Below are 21,340 nucleotides of genomic sequence, written 5' to 3' on the forward strand. Positions count from 1 at the left end.
AGTGAAGACCTTGTATCCCCTGATGTGTTGATGTTGAATTTTTGTGATAAAGTTAAGGATGAAGTGTTTCTTTATGTGTTGCCAAAGTTCCCCTATTTCTTGAGCTAAATAAACTCTTTAAAAACCTGCTTGGATCAGCTGGAAAATGCATCATCACAAAACTGAAAACAGGTCTGTTTTTCTGACACCATGAAACATTGACAGTCTCACAGGACAGCCACACTACGAACATACGATGATCTTACAGAATATGATGCATTGCTGTAGATGAAACTCCCCAACAGTATATAAAAGAGTTAAAATGAGCACAACCGTAAACATCTACAGCAGTAAAATGTGACATATAGCAGGAATATTAATCCAAAAACATCAGATAGAAGGAGAACACTGACAGGGAACATTTTATTGCACAATCAGTACTTTCACTTTTCATACTTTATGTATGACTTGTGGTTTTAAATGCATGACTTTTACTTGTAGTGTAGGTGTCAGTACTTTTCCTTCAGTAAAGGATCTGAACTTCTTCAACCACTGCCTAAACTCATAACAAAATTAGTTTTTGAATGTTTGGCTTTATTGAAGGTGGCCCAGTGTGACATAAATAAGGTTATGCTGACTAAAAACAATTAATACAATTTTATGGAGCAGTAAATATAGGTAAATGTCTATTTTGACATTTGTAAATACTGTATCGCAGTAGTTCCCAAACTACGGTGTGTGTACCACTGGTGGTACGCAAGCTCCCTCCTGTGATATTGGGAGGAATCTCTTTATATAATGCTATCAAAATATTTCGATTGAAAATACTTAAATTACGAGATCCCTGAAATGTAATTTAAAATAACTTTTGCCTTTTGATATCACATTCATGACTAGTTAGAAGCGAAGCTGCAATGGTGAGCTGAGGTAACACTAATGGTTTGCAAAGACTAAAATCGTGGCTTCAAACAGGGGCTATTTGGAGGAGAAGTGCAGATCAGGAGGAGAGTATTTCAGGCAGCTCTGCTGAACTGAAGTGGACAAGAATCAACCAAGCACAAGTGCCAGTGGCTACTGAAGCAGCGGCAGTGAAGTCTCCTCAGCACCTGACGAGGGGCTGGCTTTTGAGGTGTACATGAGTTTTGCCAAAGAGTTTAAGTGCCCCTTTGCAAAGCGCGACTGAGGCTGACAATAGTCAACAATAAATAATCATCTGGCTATGATTAGGAATAAACCTGCCTTCTGTGTGAACTGTCTGTAGCCACTGTATTTTAAGGTAGGCCATTGTGGTGGTACTTGGAGAGCCTATAGCTATGTCCAGTATGGCTTACTTCAATGTGAAACCAAGAAAACATTTTTCTGTGTATACTAGGGTTGCAGCGATATACCAGTTTCAAGGTATACCATGATATAAAAGTTGATGCTTATCATACTGTGTACATCTGCTTATCTATGATACTGAAAAAACTGCAAATGGACGGAGATTGTCTCTTTATTTTAGTTATTTTTAAAGGGGAGACTTTTTACACACACTTCCATTAACAAAATGGTTTCAAGTTTCAATTATAGTAATAAAACATTTGGTCAACCAACAATAACCCTTGTGTTTTTATTCCTTTAAGGGTCATTTTGACTGATAATAATATAAAGTCTGTAATATCATGATACCATTAAACTGCAATATTTTCTGAGACAGTTATCGTACTGTGAAAATCTCATACAGTTGCAAGCCTAGTGCTTACACTGGAGCAAAGAATGCTCATTACATGCACTGCATTTTGCTAAAAATCACACAGTGCAATGCTTCATATTTCATAGATGTGTAAATTACAGTTATGCAAAATTAAATATTTCAGTATTGATGCAAAATGATTTGAAAGTGTTCAAAATCTCTGTCAACCGCTGACTACAGAGTGAACTAATACATATTGACTATGTTGGGAATAGTCAACAAATGATCAAGGGAGTGATTTCAGATACAGTCATTTCCAGTCTAAAGATATCACATTTTCCAGTCTTGGGAGTGCTTTATGTAACTCTGGAGAAAGATAGTTGATTGACGAGTCTTATTTCCAAGTCGTCAAAAACTGACGCTTTGGGTGGTTTGGTCCAACAATGACCTACCTTTCTCCAGAGTTATATACAGCACCTTTATGAGCACAGTATTTACAGTAAAATATAAAATTGTCTCATGTAAGGAGTAAGAAGCTTCCTCTCCAGTGCTCCTCCTCACTTGATGTGTTCAGTTTTGCTCAGTTTCCTCTATCAGAGCTCTTGAGCAAAGCACTGGCCACTTATATCATGACTGTTGATGACATCACTCCCCTGCTTCCTGCTGTGTGGTGTCAGCATCATGCTCGCTGTCGTCTGAATAATTCTCATGATCGTCTGAGTAGTGGTAACTTTCATCTGAGTGCTCATCATCATCATTTCTGCGATAATCCTGATCCGAGTGGTGACTGCTGGAGTCCTCTCCATCACGGTGGTTTAGTGAAGTCGCGTCGCTCCCTCCGTCCCTTGTGTCCACGTCCACGTCCACGTCTTCATCATCCAGGAAGACCTTTCTGTAGTGAACAGGTTTGTATCCCATGTCGGGCTCGTCTTGGTCACTAACAAACAGAAGAACACAATAAGACAAGAAGTCAATAAGACCATTAGGCTTTAGATATGGCTGCACTCTCATTCATAGTAAACACATAAACAACTGTCTGTGCACAGTTCTTTTCACAATAGCACGAAACATGCTTTACAACCAATAAACAATAATTTACCACACATTAACAAGAACTAAGTGTAATACAGCTGTGAGCAGACAGCCCCAACTTCATGACATGAAATGTGATTTGTCTGATTTACCCAAAATATATCAGTGTTGGTATGTCCGACACCTTAAAGCAATTTCTGCCATCCCTATCAATCATAACATACACACATTCTCTAACAAATTTTGGTCCTTTGAGCAAATCCGAATAACTGCTTCAGCCTACACCATGAAATCTTCGGGACTATGAGGTCAGTTACCCATTTAGGCACCCTATTCCTGTTGATGAGCTGGCCAGACCGGCTTCTTCCGTTATTGTTCTAAGATGTATTCGTAGCATGAGAGATGAAAGCTACCAACGGTGACAAGATGTGAAGCTTTGCCCGACTGACACATTTAACGAAGATCAGTTCACTTCTTTGCTCTGCAGATTTATAAAAGGTGATCCATGCCCTCCATGCCTACAGCGGCTGAGCCTAAATGTTATGCCACTGATGGGCTCGCCTGACATAACCGACCACTGTTAATCAAGTGAAAACAAAGAATCCCACTTCTTCCACTTGTCTTTGATGTAACAGCTAATGATGACCAAATGTTGTTTGAAAATGTGACATCAACCAATGCTGATGATCCAATTTGACTTGAATATTTATTTCACAAATATATACCTGAATATTTCTCACCTAAGCCTCTCTGAAAAGACTCTGCCAGTGAACTCTGTCTCTGTGTCAGGGGTCTAGATAGCATTTCCCCCCTCCTCCCTTCATTTCGCTTGCAGTTGTCTGTCTGACATTTTTCCTCTTTTGTTCAGCCATCAATGCAGTTATGTGCTGGATTAAACTGGTCAGGCTGCACAGCACGATGTGCTGCACATGCACGACACATGTTGTTTGAGTGCACACAACAGACATGCACTAGATGTGTTCACTACAACAAAATGTTATTTACAGTTTTACCCTTTTTTTTGAGATATCTAAAGAGAAAAAAGAACTTAAAAGAACTTTTCTGCATCCATTTTTTCTGATACATGGCACAATATGTTCAATGTTTGATTTCGAAGTAATCCAAAAGTATTAATATTAGATTACATTTTTTTTGTTATCCAATGGATTCTTTACTTATTACAAAAGTGGCCACGTAATTTGTTTCCACTTACTGACTACATTTCAAAGTAATCTGACTCAGCCCTTTTCACCCAGAAGGCAGCCAATGTGACACGATAAGGAGCTCAGTGACAGTCTAAAAGGAGCAGCGTTGCCCAGTCAGCACGCTGCACGTTCACCACTAACTTAAGGTGAGTCACCCCCATGCTACAAAGACACACAGCAGGTGAAGTCCAGCTGTCCTCTCCTCATCTACTCTTCTCCCTCACTGCTGTGTTCTGTGGCATACTTAGAGTGGGCATGCTGAGTTCATGTGCACAAAGCATGATCAGAGGCAGGAGATATAGTGGGGAAACATGCACAGCCGTTTTTACTCACCCACTTCTGGAAATTAACAAATTAAAACTCACTATTTAAATCTTCTTTTGTATGTGTCTTCTTGGAAGCTTTTTTACTTAACATTTATTTACTACTTCTTTTTCTCATTCCCTCTCTTTCTCTAGGCTGGATTAGTAAACTTGAGTGTAGTGTGTGTAGTTTACAGATTCACCTCTGTCTGCTGTCACTGGACGGGGAGGCTTTGCGTGCAGATCCTGATTTGGCCGCCTTGCTGCTGATAAACTCTTCAGTCAGATCACATCCGTGCAGGGCGTCTGTGTAGCGCTTCTCCGCTGCCTGTTTGGCATTCCTCTGAGAACAAAGCAAGTTCAGAGAGTCAGTGTAAACAAAACTATGACGTGCTAATCAAAGCTGTTGCAAAGAAATAACACACTTAGCTACTCTTACATTCTTGGATTTCATCATGCTGTGATATTCATGCATACGTGCACTTTGGGTAACGAAATGATGTTGTAGGCCATTAACGTTTCATCAAATTGGCTCAGTTCAGTTTGGGATTATTAACAGTTTCCCTCAACAAATTCAACTTTGTAGAAATTGCTCTGACCCTCTCCTGCAAACCACATATTCTACCTCTTACCTGTAAAGTTATTCATCAGTCTAGATTGCTTTGGTGTGATTTGCAGTGTTGGAGTTATCAGCCACGGAGATGTCTCACTTCTCTCCAATTTAATGGAACTGGATGGCGCTCGGCTTGTGGTGCTCGAAGCACCAAAAATAAAAATACATTTCAAAAACTCAACAGTAATATATCTTTCTGGAAATCATGACCTGGTTACTCGAAATAATCTGCAGACCTTGTTGTGACCAGTTTCGTGTAGGAACTATTTTCTTTCTACCCAACTACATCTGTGTGTGTCTACTCATGGACGAGAGGCTCGTGCTTGTGACAGCGTGAAGCAAAAATAATAATGGCGTCCTCCTTGGCTGAGCTGTAACATTAGCTAGCTCAGTGATGAGCTAGCAGTAGATACATGCTCCCTTCTGTGTGGTGATACAGTTGGCGGGTGTAGTTTGGTAGAGAGAGGGGTATGGTTTAAAAAATTGCGATATCGGTGCCCGTAAGTGATACTGATACAAATAAGTACTTCATTCACTACCCATAATGTAAGTGGAGTGGCGTTTAGTATATCGGTAGCCATACTTTCGAACATTTTGGTGGCATCTCCGCCAACTCCGTCAAATGCACCACGCTCAACTTCACCAGACCCCCAGCACAAAAAGGACTAAATGCAGGTATCGTTTGAGACGTGTCGGTACTACTTGGTACTGGGTTATTTCGGTTGATACCTTAAAGACATTTAGTACTGATACCCAGCCCTGAATATGTGCAAGTGTGCATTTACTGCTGGGTCACGTAGCACCGCTAATCTAGTTAACGTTACAGCTCAGCCGAGGAGGGCAACATTAACATTTACGTCAAGCATCTCTTCCATGGGTAGATGCACGCTTCCTTTTGCACTATGATACAGTTGATGGCTGTAGTTTGGTAGAGAGAAAATAGTTCCTTCATGACACTGCATGACAAGGTCTGTGGGTTATCTTGAATAAGCAGAACATGACTTCTGGAAAGAGACACTGCTGTTACGTTTTTCAATTTTTCTTTTTATTTGGCGCTTTGAGCACCACAAGCCAAGTGCTGTCTAGTTACATTATATTGGAGCGAAAGCAGACATCTCTAGATTGATAAATAGCACTACAGGTAAGATGAAAAATATGTATTTTTGATTCATGGGTGAACTGTCCCTTTAAAAGCATATGTTTTCTTGTACTTAAATTTGGTTTTGAAGCTGTTTGTAATCTGCTGTAATGACTTTGTGTTTGTGTTTTCAAATGTGTAGGTGGTCATACAGAAATCAGGTTCAGACGTTAGAGTATGGGTGCCAGCAGGCTTGCCACGGGTTTGATCACATGGACATCTGTGTTCAATATTCACCTGTGCAACCTGCTCCAGCAGCAGCGGCCTCCCCTTCACTCTTCGCTGCATCTCTTTTATCTCCTGCTGGTACTCCCTCCTGCGCTGAAGCTCTTGTTTCCTGCAGAAAACAGAGAATTATAGATCGTTGGATTTCATTCAGCTACAGCTCAGCTCATGCTGCAGTCATGTTGTTTTTATGGTACCTGAATTCTTTGAGTTTGGACGGGTGCGTCTGTGAGAGAGCCGTGTGGGGGTCGTTGGCCTGTGCTCGTTTTAACACTACCTTCTGCAGCTTCTTCTCCCTCTGCTTCTGCCTCTCCTTCCACTGCTCCTCCTCCTCCTCAGCCTTCTTCCTCTGCTCCAGCACCTTTCTGCTCAGGGAGACAATCTGGTCACCGGTGGAGAAAGGTTTGGATGGGATGGGGTCTTCAGGAGGACGGGGGCAGATAGTTGAGGATATGGGTGCAACAATCAGCTACAGGGTGTTGGAGTGGGCGTGGGGTTGTGAGCACAATGCAGGGATGCTGGAAAAAGGAGTTCCCAAAAACTTCAACCTGCAGGGATTTCAAACACTAAAGGTAACTGCGGAGGTCACTAAACTGGACATTTGAGTTCTGAGGCTGACTCTATCTCAACTAAGATGGTGGAAGCCTTTGGAGTCCTAAAATGGTACCTCACAGCCTCATGGCGCTTTCTGGTGGCATCTGTGACTTTGGTGGGCAGGAGCTCCAGGCTACCAGAGAGGGATGAACACAGACTTGAGTTTGCCGTACGAGTCGGCCTGGGGCTGATGTACGGCCAGCGTGTTATCCGAGGGCTGGTCTGCTCCTTCTCGATGTCTGCCAGGATGCGTTCACGGTGTGAAGTGATGTGCGACGTCCTCAATTCAAAGGGTTCGCATGCAGTCGTGGGCTTCACTTCTTTATGTTTCTCCAGGTGTTTCTGGAAACGTCGATAACTGGCATCGAAGTCTGGCACCTCCTTATTAATTTGGGGCTTGTGGGAGAAGTTTTCATCCTCTGAAGCGCTGCCGTCTTTGGTCTTCTTGCGGTCACTGAGCCGTCGTGCAAGCATGCTGGGGGGCATTGAAGCACTGCTGAGCATCTCCTGAGCTCTCATCTGTATCTTGATGGACCGATACAGCTGCTCCTCCTTCATCTGCTCCCCTGATGCTGCTGCGTACACTGCCTTGGGCACAGGCTTGGCCTTGAAGGGTTTAAATTTCTCCCGGTCAGACGGTTGTGGGCTCAGCAGCTGTTTCTGCTCCTTCTTCAGTCGCTCCCTCTCCAGGAAGCTGAAGGGCTTCTGGATGGACCGAAGATGCTGATCTTCTCGCTCTCTCATCCGCCGCCGCTCCTCGGTGCGCTCCTGCAGCTCTTCATACAGCGGGAGGTGAACATGAGCTGGTACGGGGCTGGCACGGAACTTCTTCTGGCACTCTGTCAGTTCTTCTAGCTGCCGTCGCAGCTCTGCATTCTCCTTTTCGATCTCTGAGCGTGTTTTTATGCCACGCTTTCGTCTCTCAGCCTCACGCACCGTCATCTGAAAAGGTTTCGGGACGGTCATTCTGTGTTTCCACTGCTCCTGCTCTCCGTCTTTATGCCCCTGCCTCTTCTTTCCTTTTCCCTTTCGCTGTCTTTTCTGGTCTGCTGGCAGGCTGTGCATCGAGGAGGATGTAAGGTGGCGATTGTAAGGGGACAGCTTAAAATCCTGCCACATGTTTTTGATATGTTCTTTAGGAGAAAAAAGCAGGCCTTTCTCCACATCGTTACTGGCAGCTTCATCTTCATCTGAAGAGTCTGACTGTCTGGAGCCCCTCCTGAGCTCAACAGCAGAGTGCGACTTCCTCAAACGGCGTGAAGCTGCTGGGCTGCTGTTCAACCACGGCAGCCTGACAGAAAAAATCAACCAATGACTGTTAATATGACAAAGCATGTAATACTCAGAAAGTGACTTACCAACACTCAAACTAACATATCAAAATAAAGTAAACCAGGGATACTCAAATTGCTTTGCCTAGGGGCCCCTTTTTGGAATATGATTAATTTGATTTTGAAATTAATTTTAATTGTGAATTAGAAAATGGTCGGCGGGCCACACAGCACCCTAGCGCAGGCCAGTTTCCACAAGGATCGGTGCTTGGACCCATCCTGTTTATTCTCTACATGCTCCCCCTCGGTAAAGTCATCAGACGCTTCGGGATATCTTTCCACTGTTACGCAGATGACACGCAATTATACATCAAAACGGACACTCATCCATCACCATCAGCAGTATCACCTCTCTCCATGCTCACTGCATGTCTGGAGGAGATAAGGGCGTGGATGAGACATAATTTTCTCCAGCTGAACAGCTCAAAAACTGAAGCCATCCTCATTGGTTCCCCTCATCAGATTCAAAACTCCTCCATAACCTGCATTACTTTCTCTGGCAAGGACATCCCTCTATCATCAACAGTCACTAACCTTGGTGTCAGGTTCGACCCCCAGCTAACCTTTGAGGCCCACATAAATCACCTCTGCAAAATATCATTTCTCCACCTGAGGAATATAGCCAGACTTCGTCCCACACTCACCTTAAGAGATGCAGAGAAGCTCGTCCACGCCTTTGTCTCCTCCAGACTTGACTACTGTAACGCACTTCTCAGCGGGATTCCCAGCAAGAGCATTCAGAAATTACAACACATTCAAAACAGCGCCGCTAGAATCCTGCTGAGAGTACGTAAATATGAGCACATCACACCCATTCTTCACTCACTACACTGGCTACCCATCTCCGCTCGGATCGACTACAAAGTCTCCCTCCTCACATTCCAGTGCATCCATGGCAACGCCCCCCAGTACCTCAAAGAACTCCTCACCCAGCCACAACAGCCACAGACTTCTCCCCCCAAGGACTAAGAGCCGCACACTGGGAGATCGAGCCTTCTGCTCCTCTGCTCCTCGACTGTGGAACACCCTCCCAGAACACCTGAGGGTTCCACAGTCAATTGATTGTTTTAAAAAGGGCCTTAAAATGTACCTTTTTAAAAAATCTTTTAATCTGTAATTTTTGCTCGTGTTACTTTTATAACTGCTTTTAACTCTTGTTTTAACTTATTTTTTTCTTTTCTTGCTGTTGTAGCACTTTGAGATTTTTCCTTAAATAAAAAGTGTGTTACAAATAAAATTTATTATTATTAAATTTATTATGTTAGTGGCCCTGTCTGGAGCCAGTGTTTGTCCATTCTGAGCTGCTGTAGAAACCCCATGGGGGACTCCGTAGAGGAGGACATGCTCCATATGTACATATAAACAATCTTAGGTCATGATCTAAGGGTTGCATCTAATGACTATATATTCTTTATTAATTAACCCTTTTTTTCCCCCAAAATTAATTGATTAGTAATTTTTTTCTGTGGAATTTCAAGTTCAAAATCCAAAGCTATTCAAATTATAATAATATTAAAACAGCGATTCGTCACACTGAGGGAAAACCCAGCTTGATGTTTCAGACTGAAAAGTTAATTCAAGTAAATAATCAATTATCAGAATAGTTGCAGAATAATTTTCTGTCCATCAAATTGATCAATCAAATGAGGTCTAATTACACTTGTATAATAAAACATGGAACACACAGTTTAATAATTAAAGTGATGCAACAGTTTGAAATGTGTAGAGCCACAGTCCCTCTGCTCAGTGTATTTGATTAAGTGTGATGATGATTTAAAGGATCAGTTCATCAAAATTACACAAAAGCAATTATTCTCATGCACCGATGGTGAGAAAATATGTTTTTACCATGCATAGTATTGTGTTTTTGTCCAGCATAAAGCACAGAGGACAGACAGACAAACAAACAAACAAACAAACAAACAAAAATCAACAGCAATGTGTCTTTCCACAAACAACTCACAGGTACTTTGGATAATCCACAGACCTCACTGTCAACTGTTTACATCCTAACTACTTTCTACTTTAAAAACAGCCCCTGTGGTTTGTGGATTGTCCAAAGTTACTGGAACATGATTCTGAAAAGACACATTGCAGTTGGGTTTTAAATGCCAGTTTCAATGCTTGAGGCAGCACACACAAAATGCATTGACCTCCATTAGTGGGGTAACAGGTTTCTGAGATGGATATCTCAAAACGCAGGGAACACAAAACAAAACTATCTACGAGGCTGGATACCAACAGCAGTGACTGAGAGACTATGTTTATGTGATTTGGGTGAGCTGAGTCTTTAAGCTGTTGTGCGATGAAATGTTGATACAGCCACTCTCTGGGTCAGATGGCGTAAGATCAAGGATTCACATATACATCACTGCACTTGTATATTTAGTACGGTTATAAAACTCCTTTGTGTGTTAAAGCTCTACAACAACAGAGAGACAAACATCCAGACATGAGAAACCAAGCACAATTAACTCTGAGTCCCTCTTACGGTAATCATGATTAAAAGCCACCTACCTGTGCCTGCCTGTCTCCAGCATCGTCACATCCAGAGGCTCCATGGCCTTGAGCTGCAGCTTCCGCCGATACATGCTCTCCAGCTCAGCCATGGTGCGAAGATGGGCCTTCTTCAGCTCCTCCAACTTGCTGTAGTACTCCTCGTTGGAGAAGAAGATTTCACTCAGGTCAAGGCGGTCTCCTGCTGCTCTGTAGTCAGTCATCAAAAGAGGGCCACCCTTCGCCACATAGTCTTCATCACAGAAATCAGAGCCTGAGTCCTCATACTCCAGCTGAAAAGAGGTTGAAAGACATGTAAAGCTAATTCTATATCTAAATCTTAACTTTTGAAAAGGGAGGCCTCAGTGGGAAAAAAACAACAGTTGAATTAGTCTTGTGCATATTATGATTCACATAAATGTCACATAAAGACATAAATTTGTCTTGAAGCTGCCAGATTATTATGTTTTACGCTATGCTGTTTTTAAGCACCAGACCTCCTGGAGCAAAGCAGCCCCACTCAGCTGCACCCCTCCAGGACTAAGCCTATTACCAGCAGCCACCTGGGCCATATGGTGAAGCACAGAGGGCAGCTTACCATGAAAGAGCTCAACTGACACTCATCCTGCATCAGGTGTCTGGCCCTTTTGATTCTCACATTATCATGAGGTGTTTGTCTTCAGTGACATGGGACAACTGCTGCAGGATCCTGCATGGGAGGAAAGCATGGTGCTGTCCAAAGAATACTTTGGGATTATAATCCGAACGTGACGTCTGGTAATCTAGTCAAGACGGAAGTCCAAAAATAGTCGGGCCAACAAATTATACAGGCCAAATCCTTTCCACCACACGGACTGACCCGAAACTGTCAACTGCTTGACAAGATCAGTCTCACTAGAAAAACAAAAGTACACTGGAGAAAATATAAATATTACAACTCTATTAAGTCAGGATTGAAGTATGGAAGGGAGGGAAAAACACATTGAGCCTGAGAGCCACATTTCGATTAAATAATGTGCCACTAAGCCACTTTTAAGTAATTTTTTCCACTTTGTAAAGAGAAACTGGATATTCATGTTAAATAATATAGCTAGCTAACAGCATCAACAATGTGTAATAAATATTAAATTAGAGGTGAATTACCTTAATACTTCTTCTCTGGTGCCCACAATGATAATTTTCATTTATCCTAGATCTTTGCAGGCCTTAAAATACCTATTTCTAGCATAACAATTCAGACTTTCCGAGCCATTTATCTAAATTAAACTTACTGTTATTTAAGACAACAGTGGGATTTAATTATATTGATTTAATTAGGCACTTTCTCTAGCATTAGGTGTAACTATGGTACACCGCCAGCGAGGAAATATTAAAATAATTCTGAAAATATACAACCAAATGTATTTTTAGTTGACAGACTTTTAGTTACACCTAGCTGTGTTAGGGTTATTTTTTTGTGTAGTAGTAAAAGATGTCACTTTGAAGGTGTTCTTTAAACTTAAAGTTAAGTAAAAGTAGAAATACCATAGTCTATTTATAATATTCTAAAAAAATACTTAATTGCAAGAAAAAGTCCTGAAATTAAGATATTGCTGAGAGAAAAGCACATGAGTATCATCATTAAACTGTACTTAAAGTATCAAAAGTAAAAGCAGGATACTCAATATGCAGAATAGCTCTTTACAAAGTTTTATATGATTGCAGAATATTATATTATTTTGTTTTATCAGTAATGACTACATGTAAGAGCATTTTAATGTTGGTTCGTCAATGTGGAGACAATATTATATACTCTGTGCACTGTTGGGTAGATTAATTTAATAATTTAATTTAATTTAATTTAATTTAATTTAATAATAATTTCTGCATCATATCATATGTTAAAAAAGTAAATTAGTTTTAGGCTACTGGTAACAAATAAGTGCTAATATAGTGCTAGTAATATATTAAGTGCTTAAAAAAAGTGTAGTAAAATAGTACAGTATCTCCCTCTAGATGTAATGGACTAGGAGTATAAAGTAGCCTAGCATAAAATGGAAATACTCAAAATTAGAAGTAGTCCGACCTTAAAAGTGTAAAGTAACTTTAAGCCTACTTTAGTACAGTACTTTAGTGAATGTAATTAGTTACATTCCACGGCAGATTAATACTCAGTAATGTGATTTTAATTGTCGTTACCTCCTTCTCGTAGTCCCGGTTGTCCATATGACTTGTAGCCGTGTACGGCAGCACTCTCTCGCGCTCGTAAGAAGCTAACGGCGCTTTGGTGTGCGGGTCTACCGGCGTTTTCAAACACGAAGTGACCAAAACGTTTGTCCGGTGGGCGTTCGCCATGGCGTCGTATTGTTTGTTCCAGTTTTAAGACAAAAAATAATAATTTAAGTTACATATATCCGGTAATCAGAGTCGCTGTCCGCGTACCGAAACTTAGTGTTGGTATCCAGGGAGCAGGTGGGTCACTTAGCAACGGACGGAGCTGAGCTTGGTTGGGAAGGAAATGACGCAGCGTGACCGGAAATCGATTTTTATTTTATTTTTATTTTCTTAAATAAATTTGTCGGACATTTGTCGAGCATACAAGAACATACGACATCTCGTAGAGGATGATCCTTCTATAAAATAAATAAACGAATTGATAAATAAATAAATAAAAATACTGTGAGGAGCTTTATACATAATTACATTAGAATTTTAAAAGGTAAGTTAATACATTACAGCAGCAGGCATACAAATGATGACAAAATGGAGTAAAAACTTCAAGATCCAAAACAAGGATAATAATTTAAAACAATAAAAATTGAGAAAAGTCGACAGTTATTTTTTTGCAGTCGTTCTAGAGTTCTTTTTATTCCACTGACAGGAAAAACAACTTAAAGTCCTTTATAAACCAGTTAAAGGAGGGTTTACTATTTCTCCACTTGCTACAAAATATATATTTTCCCATGAGTAAAATAATATTTATTATGCCAGAGACAGATGACTTCAAATTATCCATATATAAAAAGAATGTGAGAGATTTAAAATGTTGGAATGTCTTCATCTTCAGCCATAACCATTTTTAAATGTGAGACCAAAATCTTTGAGACACAGGGCCTAAATGACCTAAATGCACTACAAGAGTTAGGGGGTGTTCGTTATTTATGAGAGGGGAGGGGGTGGTGCATAAAGGGGGAGGCATGTCAAATTATTTTTCTAAGCACTTACATTTTTTTAAACGGCTGTAAATTTTTTTGCATATCATGCAGCCCTTCACATTCTCTATACATTACAAAAAACTGTCTAGAGGGCCACAAGGTTGAGACCCATGGGTGTAACTTGGAGACAAAAGAATCACACAGGCAACAGCTGGAGTGTCAACAAAAAAAGAAGCCTTTTTTTATTAAATTACGCAACGCAACAACTACAGTGGAAATCTGAACAGACTGACGTTGACAAAGTCCTCTGATCCCAAACAGCACGAGCAGGCTTAGTGGACAGGACTCACTGGACAGACTCTTTTTACCGGGTGTTCACCTGTAACAAAACAGATTTTGACTTCAGACCTCAGGGGAACACAATGGACTCAGTTTCAGCAAAATCATTAATACAGACTCAGCAAATCTACTTTAAACTATTTAATCTACAGTTTGGGATGTTTGAGTCTTACCACGTCATCGATCTTGAGGATGCTGCGGACCGTCTCTGTGGAAAGGGTCAAAGCGCTGATAGAGACCAATAAAGGCTGCACCACCAGCTCCTCCAGGATGTTGGAGATTCCTCCCTGTCACACACACACAGAGACACAGTAAACCAGTCAGTCACATCGGTCATGACACAGTGAAGGAAAATATAAATTACAAGAGCAAGAACAGCCTATTAGGCGGTGTGCGGTGGAGAGTCACTAATGCTGCAGCAACATTACATGTCATTTACCTTTGGAGAGAACAGTATGGTATTCTTACTGCCGTCACTATTTAATGTGACATGGCTGCAACTAATAGTTATTTTTATTACTGATTAATCTGTTAATTATTTCACAATTAACTGATGAATTGTTCAGTCTGTGAAATGTCCCTGATTCCAAGAGCCCAACGGCAGTGACTTCAAATTGTTCTTTTTTTTTTGAGTCCCAATATCAAAGATATTCAATTTATAATACCAAAGAAAATAGTGCTTTTTTTATTGGATAAATAACTTAATCAACTGATCAGCACTAACGTGCACTCTCTGTTCAGCAACTAATGGGGAGAAGAAGAGCAGACCTTGCGGACATTTATGCCGGCCATCTTGTCTCCCTGGGCGTGCCTGTTGCGGAGCTCTGTCACAGTGGAGATGGGGTTCAGGCCTGCGTTCTCAGCCAGTGTTGAGGGGATCACTTCCAGGGCGTCGGCGTACGCCCGCACACAATAGGCCTCCATGCCAGCCAGAGTGCGCGAGTACTCTGCCAGACGCACGGCCAGCTCGATCTCTGGAGCACCGCCGCCAGCTATCAGAGCCCTGTGGGGAAGAAGGAGATAAGGCGAAGAAAGGTTAATGAGAGGATATCAAGTTATGTCCCACCGTGCACCCGAAAAAGTCAGTTCACTGCAAAAAGCTGTGAACGTGGTGACATCGCTACAAGAAAGTCCAATGAGGAGGCGTGAGATGAGCAGACATTTTATAAACACTTTTTTTGAGAAGGTAACACTAAAAATGAGCACACTGGAAATGTATCCTGGTGCATAAGTAAACTGTGTGTGTGCTGGGCTGTGCTCAGACTGAGGTCTGTTTGAGATCACATACTATTTGTACTAGGTATGATGTAAAATTAAATTAATTAATTAATTAAAAAGTATGTGGTGCATTCCAGCTACATTCGATGCAGATTTTCTGGGACACAAGAAATGACGGGAAAAAACTGCGGGATCCCAGATTTATAATGTACTGAAGCAAACATATTTAATACTTAAATAGTCATTTTCAGCAAGTTGGTCTCAAGTCTCAAGTCTCAAGTCTTCGTCTTCACTTGCTCTTCCAAATAAGTCTGACTGGCCTGGAGGTTTGTTCGTTGTTTCTTGACCCCTCAGATCCCTATATGTTGATGTTATCTCTAATAATATTATTATTACCAATACAATACTTGAATCAACCTTCAAGAAGCTGACAGATACATTTCCCAACAGAATATTTGTGTATTTTTTTGTGCATTTAATGTTCTGTAAAACACTTGAAATCATTTCTCAGTGTTCCTGGGGTATGTAATAAATGTGTGAATGCTCTCACGCCAAGTTGCTGAAACAACCAGGTGTAGATAAATGCTGAGCTTTCAACAGTTCTGTTCCTCTTTTTGTTACGCTTCTGCAGGATGGATCAAAGCAGGAGCGCCTTTGACAGAGGGCATCTGAAAAAATGTATTTGGACACTTTATCTCTGATATCTGAGTCAGCGGGGAGGAATGTGCTCTTCCTCTCAGCTTCAGTGAATCCTTTTGTCATGTTTGTGAAATAATCTGCAGAAATGACCGACCTCTTCTTGACCAGGCAGCGGATGACACACAGCGCATCATGGATGGAGCGCTCTGCCTCCTCGATCACCAGCTTGTTGGAGCCTCGAACCACGATGCTCACCGTCTTCCCGGGGCTGGCGCAGCCTGTGATCTGAAAGGAGCAACACAAAATGTTTAGTGGAAGCATAACGCCACAGAGTCTGGACGTTTGTGAAGTATGATGTGTCAACTGCGCTAATATAAGCTCTTAATCGACCAAGGTGTCAGTACAAAGACTCGGGGCCTGACGCCTACCTTGACCAGCTTGCCAGAGCCATCCAGGCTGACCTCCTCCGCCAGCTCTGCTGTGCCGAGCATCTCTGGAGTGAAGTGGTCGATGTGGGCGATGGGCTTGGTGCCAAGAGTCTGGAGGGGAGGAGAGACTTTGTGTTACTTTACCATCATACAATGGGTTTATTTGCAAAGAAACAAAACGGTGTCACTAACAACAAAAAGAAATATTAAGAGGCACAGTCTCTCCCCTTCAGGTGGACCACCACAGGAACTTATTTCAGAATAATACATAAGGTAGTTAATGGAGAGACAAATGATTTTTCCTGTTTAAAGTGCCATGAATTACTCATTTTTAAAGTCGAGAGAGACGCAGTTTTCTGTTTGTCGTAGTACCATTTAGTTTTGTGTGAAACCACTCAGTCCTGCACTAACAAAAGTGAAAAATTATTTGAATTATAATTAATAATTATACAAGTTTCATGAACATTGGGCCAGTAGTTTTTCTGTAATCATGCTGACAAACCAAACTGAAAACAGAACCTGCTTGCCACAGAAATAACTTAAGCCCTTGGTGCCGTCTGAAACACGGTGCAGCTGCAGCTGTGAACGTTTTGATGACACTCACCTTGCAGATGAACTCAATGTCCTCCCTCTCGATCTCCTTCACCACCATGATCTTCATTTTGTTGAGGAAGTGCAGGGCGAGGTCACTCAGAGCATCTCTGTCACAGGACAGTTTGTTGTCAGTATCAAACATGTTTATTGTCTAAATCTATAAAGTTTGACAAGTTTGATACCAGCATCTGTTCTCGTTTCAGACACGTTTGTGTACCTGAGGATGGACTTCTGGATGAGCAGCACGTTGCAGCCGGCTTTCTTGATCTGTTTCACCATGTTGAGGATGTAAGCGCGCTCCTCCCGCAGCACGCGGTCCATCTGGGCGTAGTCTGACACCACGATCTGGTTGTCCATCTGCACGCCAAAAGACATATCGTGATCTGATCGTACTGCGTGATCATTTCAGTAGTTTGAATAAATGATGTCAAGCTTATTTCCAAAATGTAGTTTTAAAATATTAATTTTATATGAATAAAGGGTTTTGTCAGCTGCAAGGCACAGCAGTAAAGCTTTCTGCACTGATGATTAATATTTCCCTCAAAGTTAAGTGCAACATACAGTCACATTTAAAGCAGAGAGAAAAGCTGCCACCTCTCTTCTGAGCTGAAAGTTATCAGGAGACTCACGTCAGTTTTGGGAGGGGACAGGCAGAACTGGATGAGGCCGATCTTGGCCTTCTCCACACGGGATACGCCGGTGTTGGCCACCCTCTGGGTCAGCACCAGGCCGTCCACCAGCTCACAGTCGTCAATGGTCCCTCTAAAAACACAATACGAAGACACAAATTCAGATCAATACTTTAAATGCAGGCACTGAAATCCTTCTGGAATTCCATGAACAACAGAAGGAAAAAGTCTCAGATGACGATACAATTACAATTTTTAAAAGAAATATTAAAAAGCCTGAAATAGAGGTGAAATCTTTCTTCACTAGAAAACCAAACGAGGTGACAATTTCTGTTTCACATGATTTGTGATACGGACCAGCTGGGTTCCACACTCACCCGAGCTTCTTGATGATTTTGATGTCCTGCAGGTCGACCCCGGTGGCGGTGGCCGGGTCGATGACTCTCATGACGGCGTCCACACTCATGGGAGCCAGCAGACTGGAGTACTGCGACACCACCTTGGAGCACAGCGACGTGGTGGCGCTGTTGAGCAGCGTCTCGCGGTCGCTCAGCTGCACCGGCCGGCTCATGCCCGTCAGCACCTCCACACCTTTCTCCACAGCCTTCTGGAAGGACTCTGAGATGATGGTGGGGTGGATACCTGACAGACGGGACAACGTGTAAACTTAAGAACAGAGCAGTCGATCTACAGACAATCAATCAACAAAAATGTTATTTTCACTTGACTGTTATAATCATTTACACGGCAAACAGGCCAAATGGTCTCTGGTCTCAGCTACAAACTGTGAGAATTTGCTGACTTTTAAGTTTATTTTGAAATAAGTATCTTTGTACTTTTGACTTTCCCCACTTCTAAATACTCTGGCCTTCTTCTGAAATTAAACTCAACTTGAACAATCTGCTCATGACCGCTTATATTTGCATCTTCTCATTTTCAATATGCCAGTTTTTCCATCCTTTTCCACTTTTCAATGTGTGCATGAATACAGGTAGATACTCCCCAAAACTAAATTAATTCTCCTGAAATTTGCTAATCAAACTGCCAAACTTCCACTCCCCAGTAATGCGCCACGTTAAAGCCAAGATAGGCATTAACAATAGTGGCATTTATTTAATTGTGTGTCTGCTTTTTTCCCATCGCAGCTCTTACCTTTCTGCAGCAGTTTGGAGCAGGCGTCCAACAGCGCTCCAGCAATCACCACCACAGATGTTGTGCCGTCTCCAGCCTCAATATCCTGGGCTTTGGACAGTTCCACCAGCTGAAACACACACACAAAAATTTCAATACAGGTTTCAAAGACAACAAAGATTAGTTCATGTTGAAATATTAATGATGTGCATCGCAAATCATCTTGGGAAAAGGGAAAAATAATGCTGTAAAAAGGAGCATTTATGGTTTGGATGCAGCTGAATCAACAGCATCAGACAGCGTCTGGTGGAACGTACCATTTTGGCTGCAGGGTGGAGCACCTGCATCTGCTTCAGGATGGTGGCCCCATCGTTGGTAATGGTCACGTCACCTTTCTCATCCTGGATCTGAAATGAACACAAAAACAGCACCTGCTTCAGAAACACGTGTGTATGACCCAGGAGCTAGGTAAAGTTAGTCTGGAGCCAAAATCTGTTCACTGACCATCTTGTCCATTCCTTTGGGCCCCAGGCTTGTTCTGATGGCATCTGCAACAGCTGTGAGACAAGCAGATGACGTGTCAGTACCGTGACAATGATCAACTCACATTCATGTTTTCAATAGGAAGAGGAAAAACACACAATAACCATTAGTGTTTTCTTGTTGTTAAAATATTAGGGCAACAATTAAAATGCTGACGAAAAATAATGCGCCTTTTATTATAAAGGTTGGTCTTGTTCTTCCTACTGCACACAGCAATTGCTGCATGTGCATGTTTCAGGATAATAAAATGAACAAAGCTCATAAATAATTCACGAAGTCCAAACATTAAGAAAAATCAAGCCGTCAAAATCCAGTCTCCACATTAAAAGCAAACTGATGCACCTTCCTTACACAAGCCCAAAAAGGACATCATAGCATTTACAAGCCTACTAGCTAGACGCCCAATACTACAACACCTCTCTCTCATCGGGGATCCAACATGTTTTTCAAGGACCCATAATAAAGTGTAATGACAACTCCCAACATATAACATGAATGTTTATAATTGTGTGGAAATTAACAGCAACCTTTTCCAATCTAGTTAGTTATGTGTGTGACATTATGTGGAAACTTATCCACAGAGGATGACTGTAACAATTAATTTCATTACACACAACAAAATTTCCGGACTTTTCCAAAACTTTCATTGATTTTGACTAATTCCTGGACTTTTCCAGGCCTGGAAAATGAGATTGTGAAATTTTATAACTTCTACAGGTTTTCTATGACTCTGGGAAGCCTGTCTCCTCTCATACCCACTGGATAAGAAATATCCTGTGTTTTATAAGACTGTTAACAATTGCTTCCTCAGTATGTCTAAAGGATTAAACAGGGGGACGGCTGTGGCTCAGAGGTAGAGCGGGTCGTCCACTAATCGGAAGATCGGCGGCTCGATGGCCTGGCTCCTCTAATCCACATATCCAAGCATCTTTGGGCGAGTTACTGAACCCCAAATTGCTTCTGATGGATCAGTGTGTGAGAGTGCGTGACTGGTTACTGAGTAGCCTTGTATGGTATCCTAGGCCACCAGTGTGTGACTGTGTGTGTGAATGGCTGAATTGACATTAAATGTAAAAGAGCATTGAGTGGTCAGAAGAGTAATATAAGTGCAGTCCATTTACCATTTAATTCATATCTAATGGACATATGTAAGCTCCTCTATCACTTTCAAATTATTGTCTGTTTATAAACCAATTAAAGGAGGTTTATAAAAGCAAAGTGACGTCATTATAATGCTCCAAAACTGTGGACTATTTGCCTCAGCTTTGAGATAGGATACACATTTCAGTCTTTGCATCTTAGCCTCTGGCCATATATAGTATTGCAGCACTTTGGGACACAGCTAGCTAAAACTGAGATTGTGTTGAGTCATGAGCATCTTGCAGAGAGAGAACACACCATCTCTTCACATAAAAATTTGATTTTAACTTCATTAACGTTATTTACAGCTACACTGGAAGTAGCTTTATGGGGAGCAACCCAAATTGGAGGTAAGTTTGATTAGATTAAGTTGTATTTGTTGCATGTCATGTATGCCGAATTGAAAAGGAGATTCTTTTGAATTAATAGACGCCTCTTAAGTTTTGTAGTTATTCTGCTGTGTGCTTTAAGCACTGAACTGGCACTTTATTGAATTAGATTTCGCACCAGGTAGAAGCTAATGCTTAAAATGAAGATGACTTAACGGTTCCCTGCCCAGCCCACAGCTAGCATTTCATACTGTACTGAAAGGTGATGTGCCGGGCCGGATATTAGCAATTTTAAAGTAGCTTATAAATAAGCTTATGATTATTTATCTACCTTTGGCAGCAGAGATGTTACTGAACCGAATCTGGGCCGGCTTGTCGCGGTCCACATACGCCCCTCCTTTGTTTTTGCTCATGTTTGAGCCCCTCGGTGCCGCCGCTGCTTCGGGCATCTTGTCTCGATAATCGATGGAAAATGTTAGGAGAAGTCTTCAGAACGGGAGTGATGTGGTCCCGGAGCTGAAACACCGCGGTTCGGCTTCGGATGGACTCAGATTTTGAAATCTCCACCCGGTCCCAGTCGGAACCTTCTAGAGGCACCGGCGGCTGCAGAAAGAGGAAAGACCCGGCTG

General features: G+C 41.8%; 2 protein-coding genes across 2 annotated transcripts; both read right to left on the minus strand.

Annotated features, from left to right (window-relative positions):
• Positions 1 to 830: 830 nt before the first annotated feature.
• fam161a (FAM161 centrosomal protein A) lies at positions 831 to 13,026 on the minus strand. Its single transcript, XM_049572752.1, has 7 exons — positions 12,766 to 13,026; positions 10,609 to 10,880; positions 6,834 to 8,051; positions 6,364 to 6,531; positions 6,179 to 6,278; positions 4,394 to 4,533; positions 831 to 2,588 (listed from the first exon to the last, which is right to left on the minus strand). The coding sequence occupies exons 1-7, from the start codon at positions 12,919 to 12,921 to the stop codon at positions 2,297 to 2,299; spliced, it is 2,346 nt and encodes a 781-aa protein (XP_049428709.1). The 5' UTR covers positions 12,922 to 13,026; the 3' UTR covers positions 831 to 2,296.
• Positions 13,027 to 13,933: 907 nt separating this feature from the next.
• cct4 (chaperonin containing TCP1, subunit 4 (delta)) lies at positions 13,934 to 21,339 on the minus strand. The gene is made up of 13 exons (XM_049571728.1): positions 21,043 to 21,339; positions 19,204 to 19,256; positions 19,017 to 19,106; positions 18,721 to 18,829; positions 17,946 to 18,210; positions 17,569 to 17,701; positions 17,157 to 17,296; positions 16,950 to 17,046; positions 16,346 to 16,456; positions 16,072 to 16,202; positions 14,829 to 15,063; positions 14,234 to 14,347; positions 13,934 to 14,100 (listed from the first exon to the last, which is right to left on the minus strand). Exons 1-13 carry the CDS (start codon positions 21,158 to 21,160, stop codon positions 14,086 to 14,088), a joined length of 1,611 nt encoding a protein of 536 aa, XP_049427685.1. The 5' UTR covers positions 21,161 to 21,339; the 3' UTR covers positions 13,934 to 14,085.
• Position 21,340: the final 1 nt, after the last annotated feature.

The sequence above is a fragment of the Epinephelus fuscoguttatus genome, linkage group LG3 (assembly GCF_011397635.1).
Source record: "Epinephelus fuscoguttatus linkage group LG3, E.fuscoguttatus.final_Chr_v1".
NCBI lineage: Eukaryota > Metazoa > Chordata > Actinopteri > Perciformes > Serranidae > Epinephelus > Epinephelus fuscoguttatus.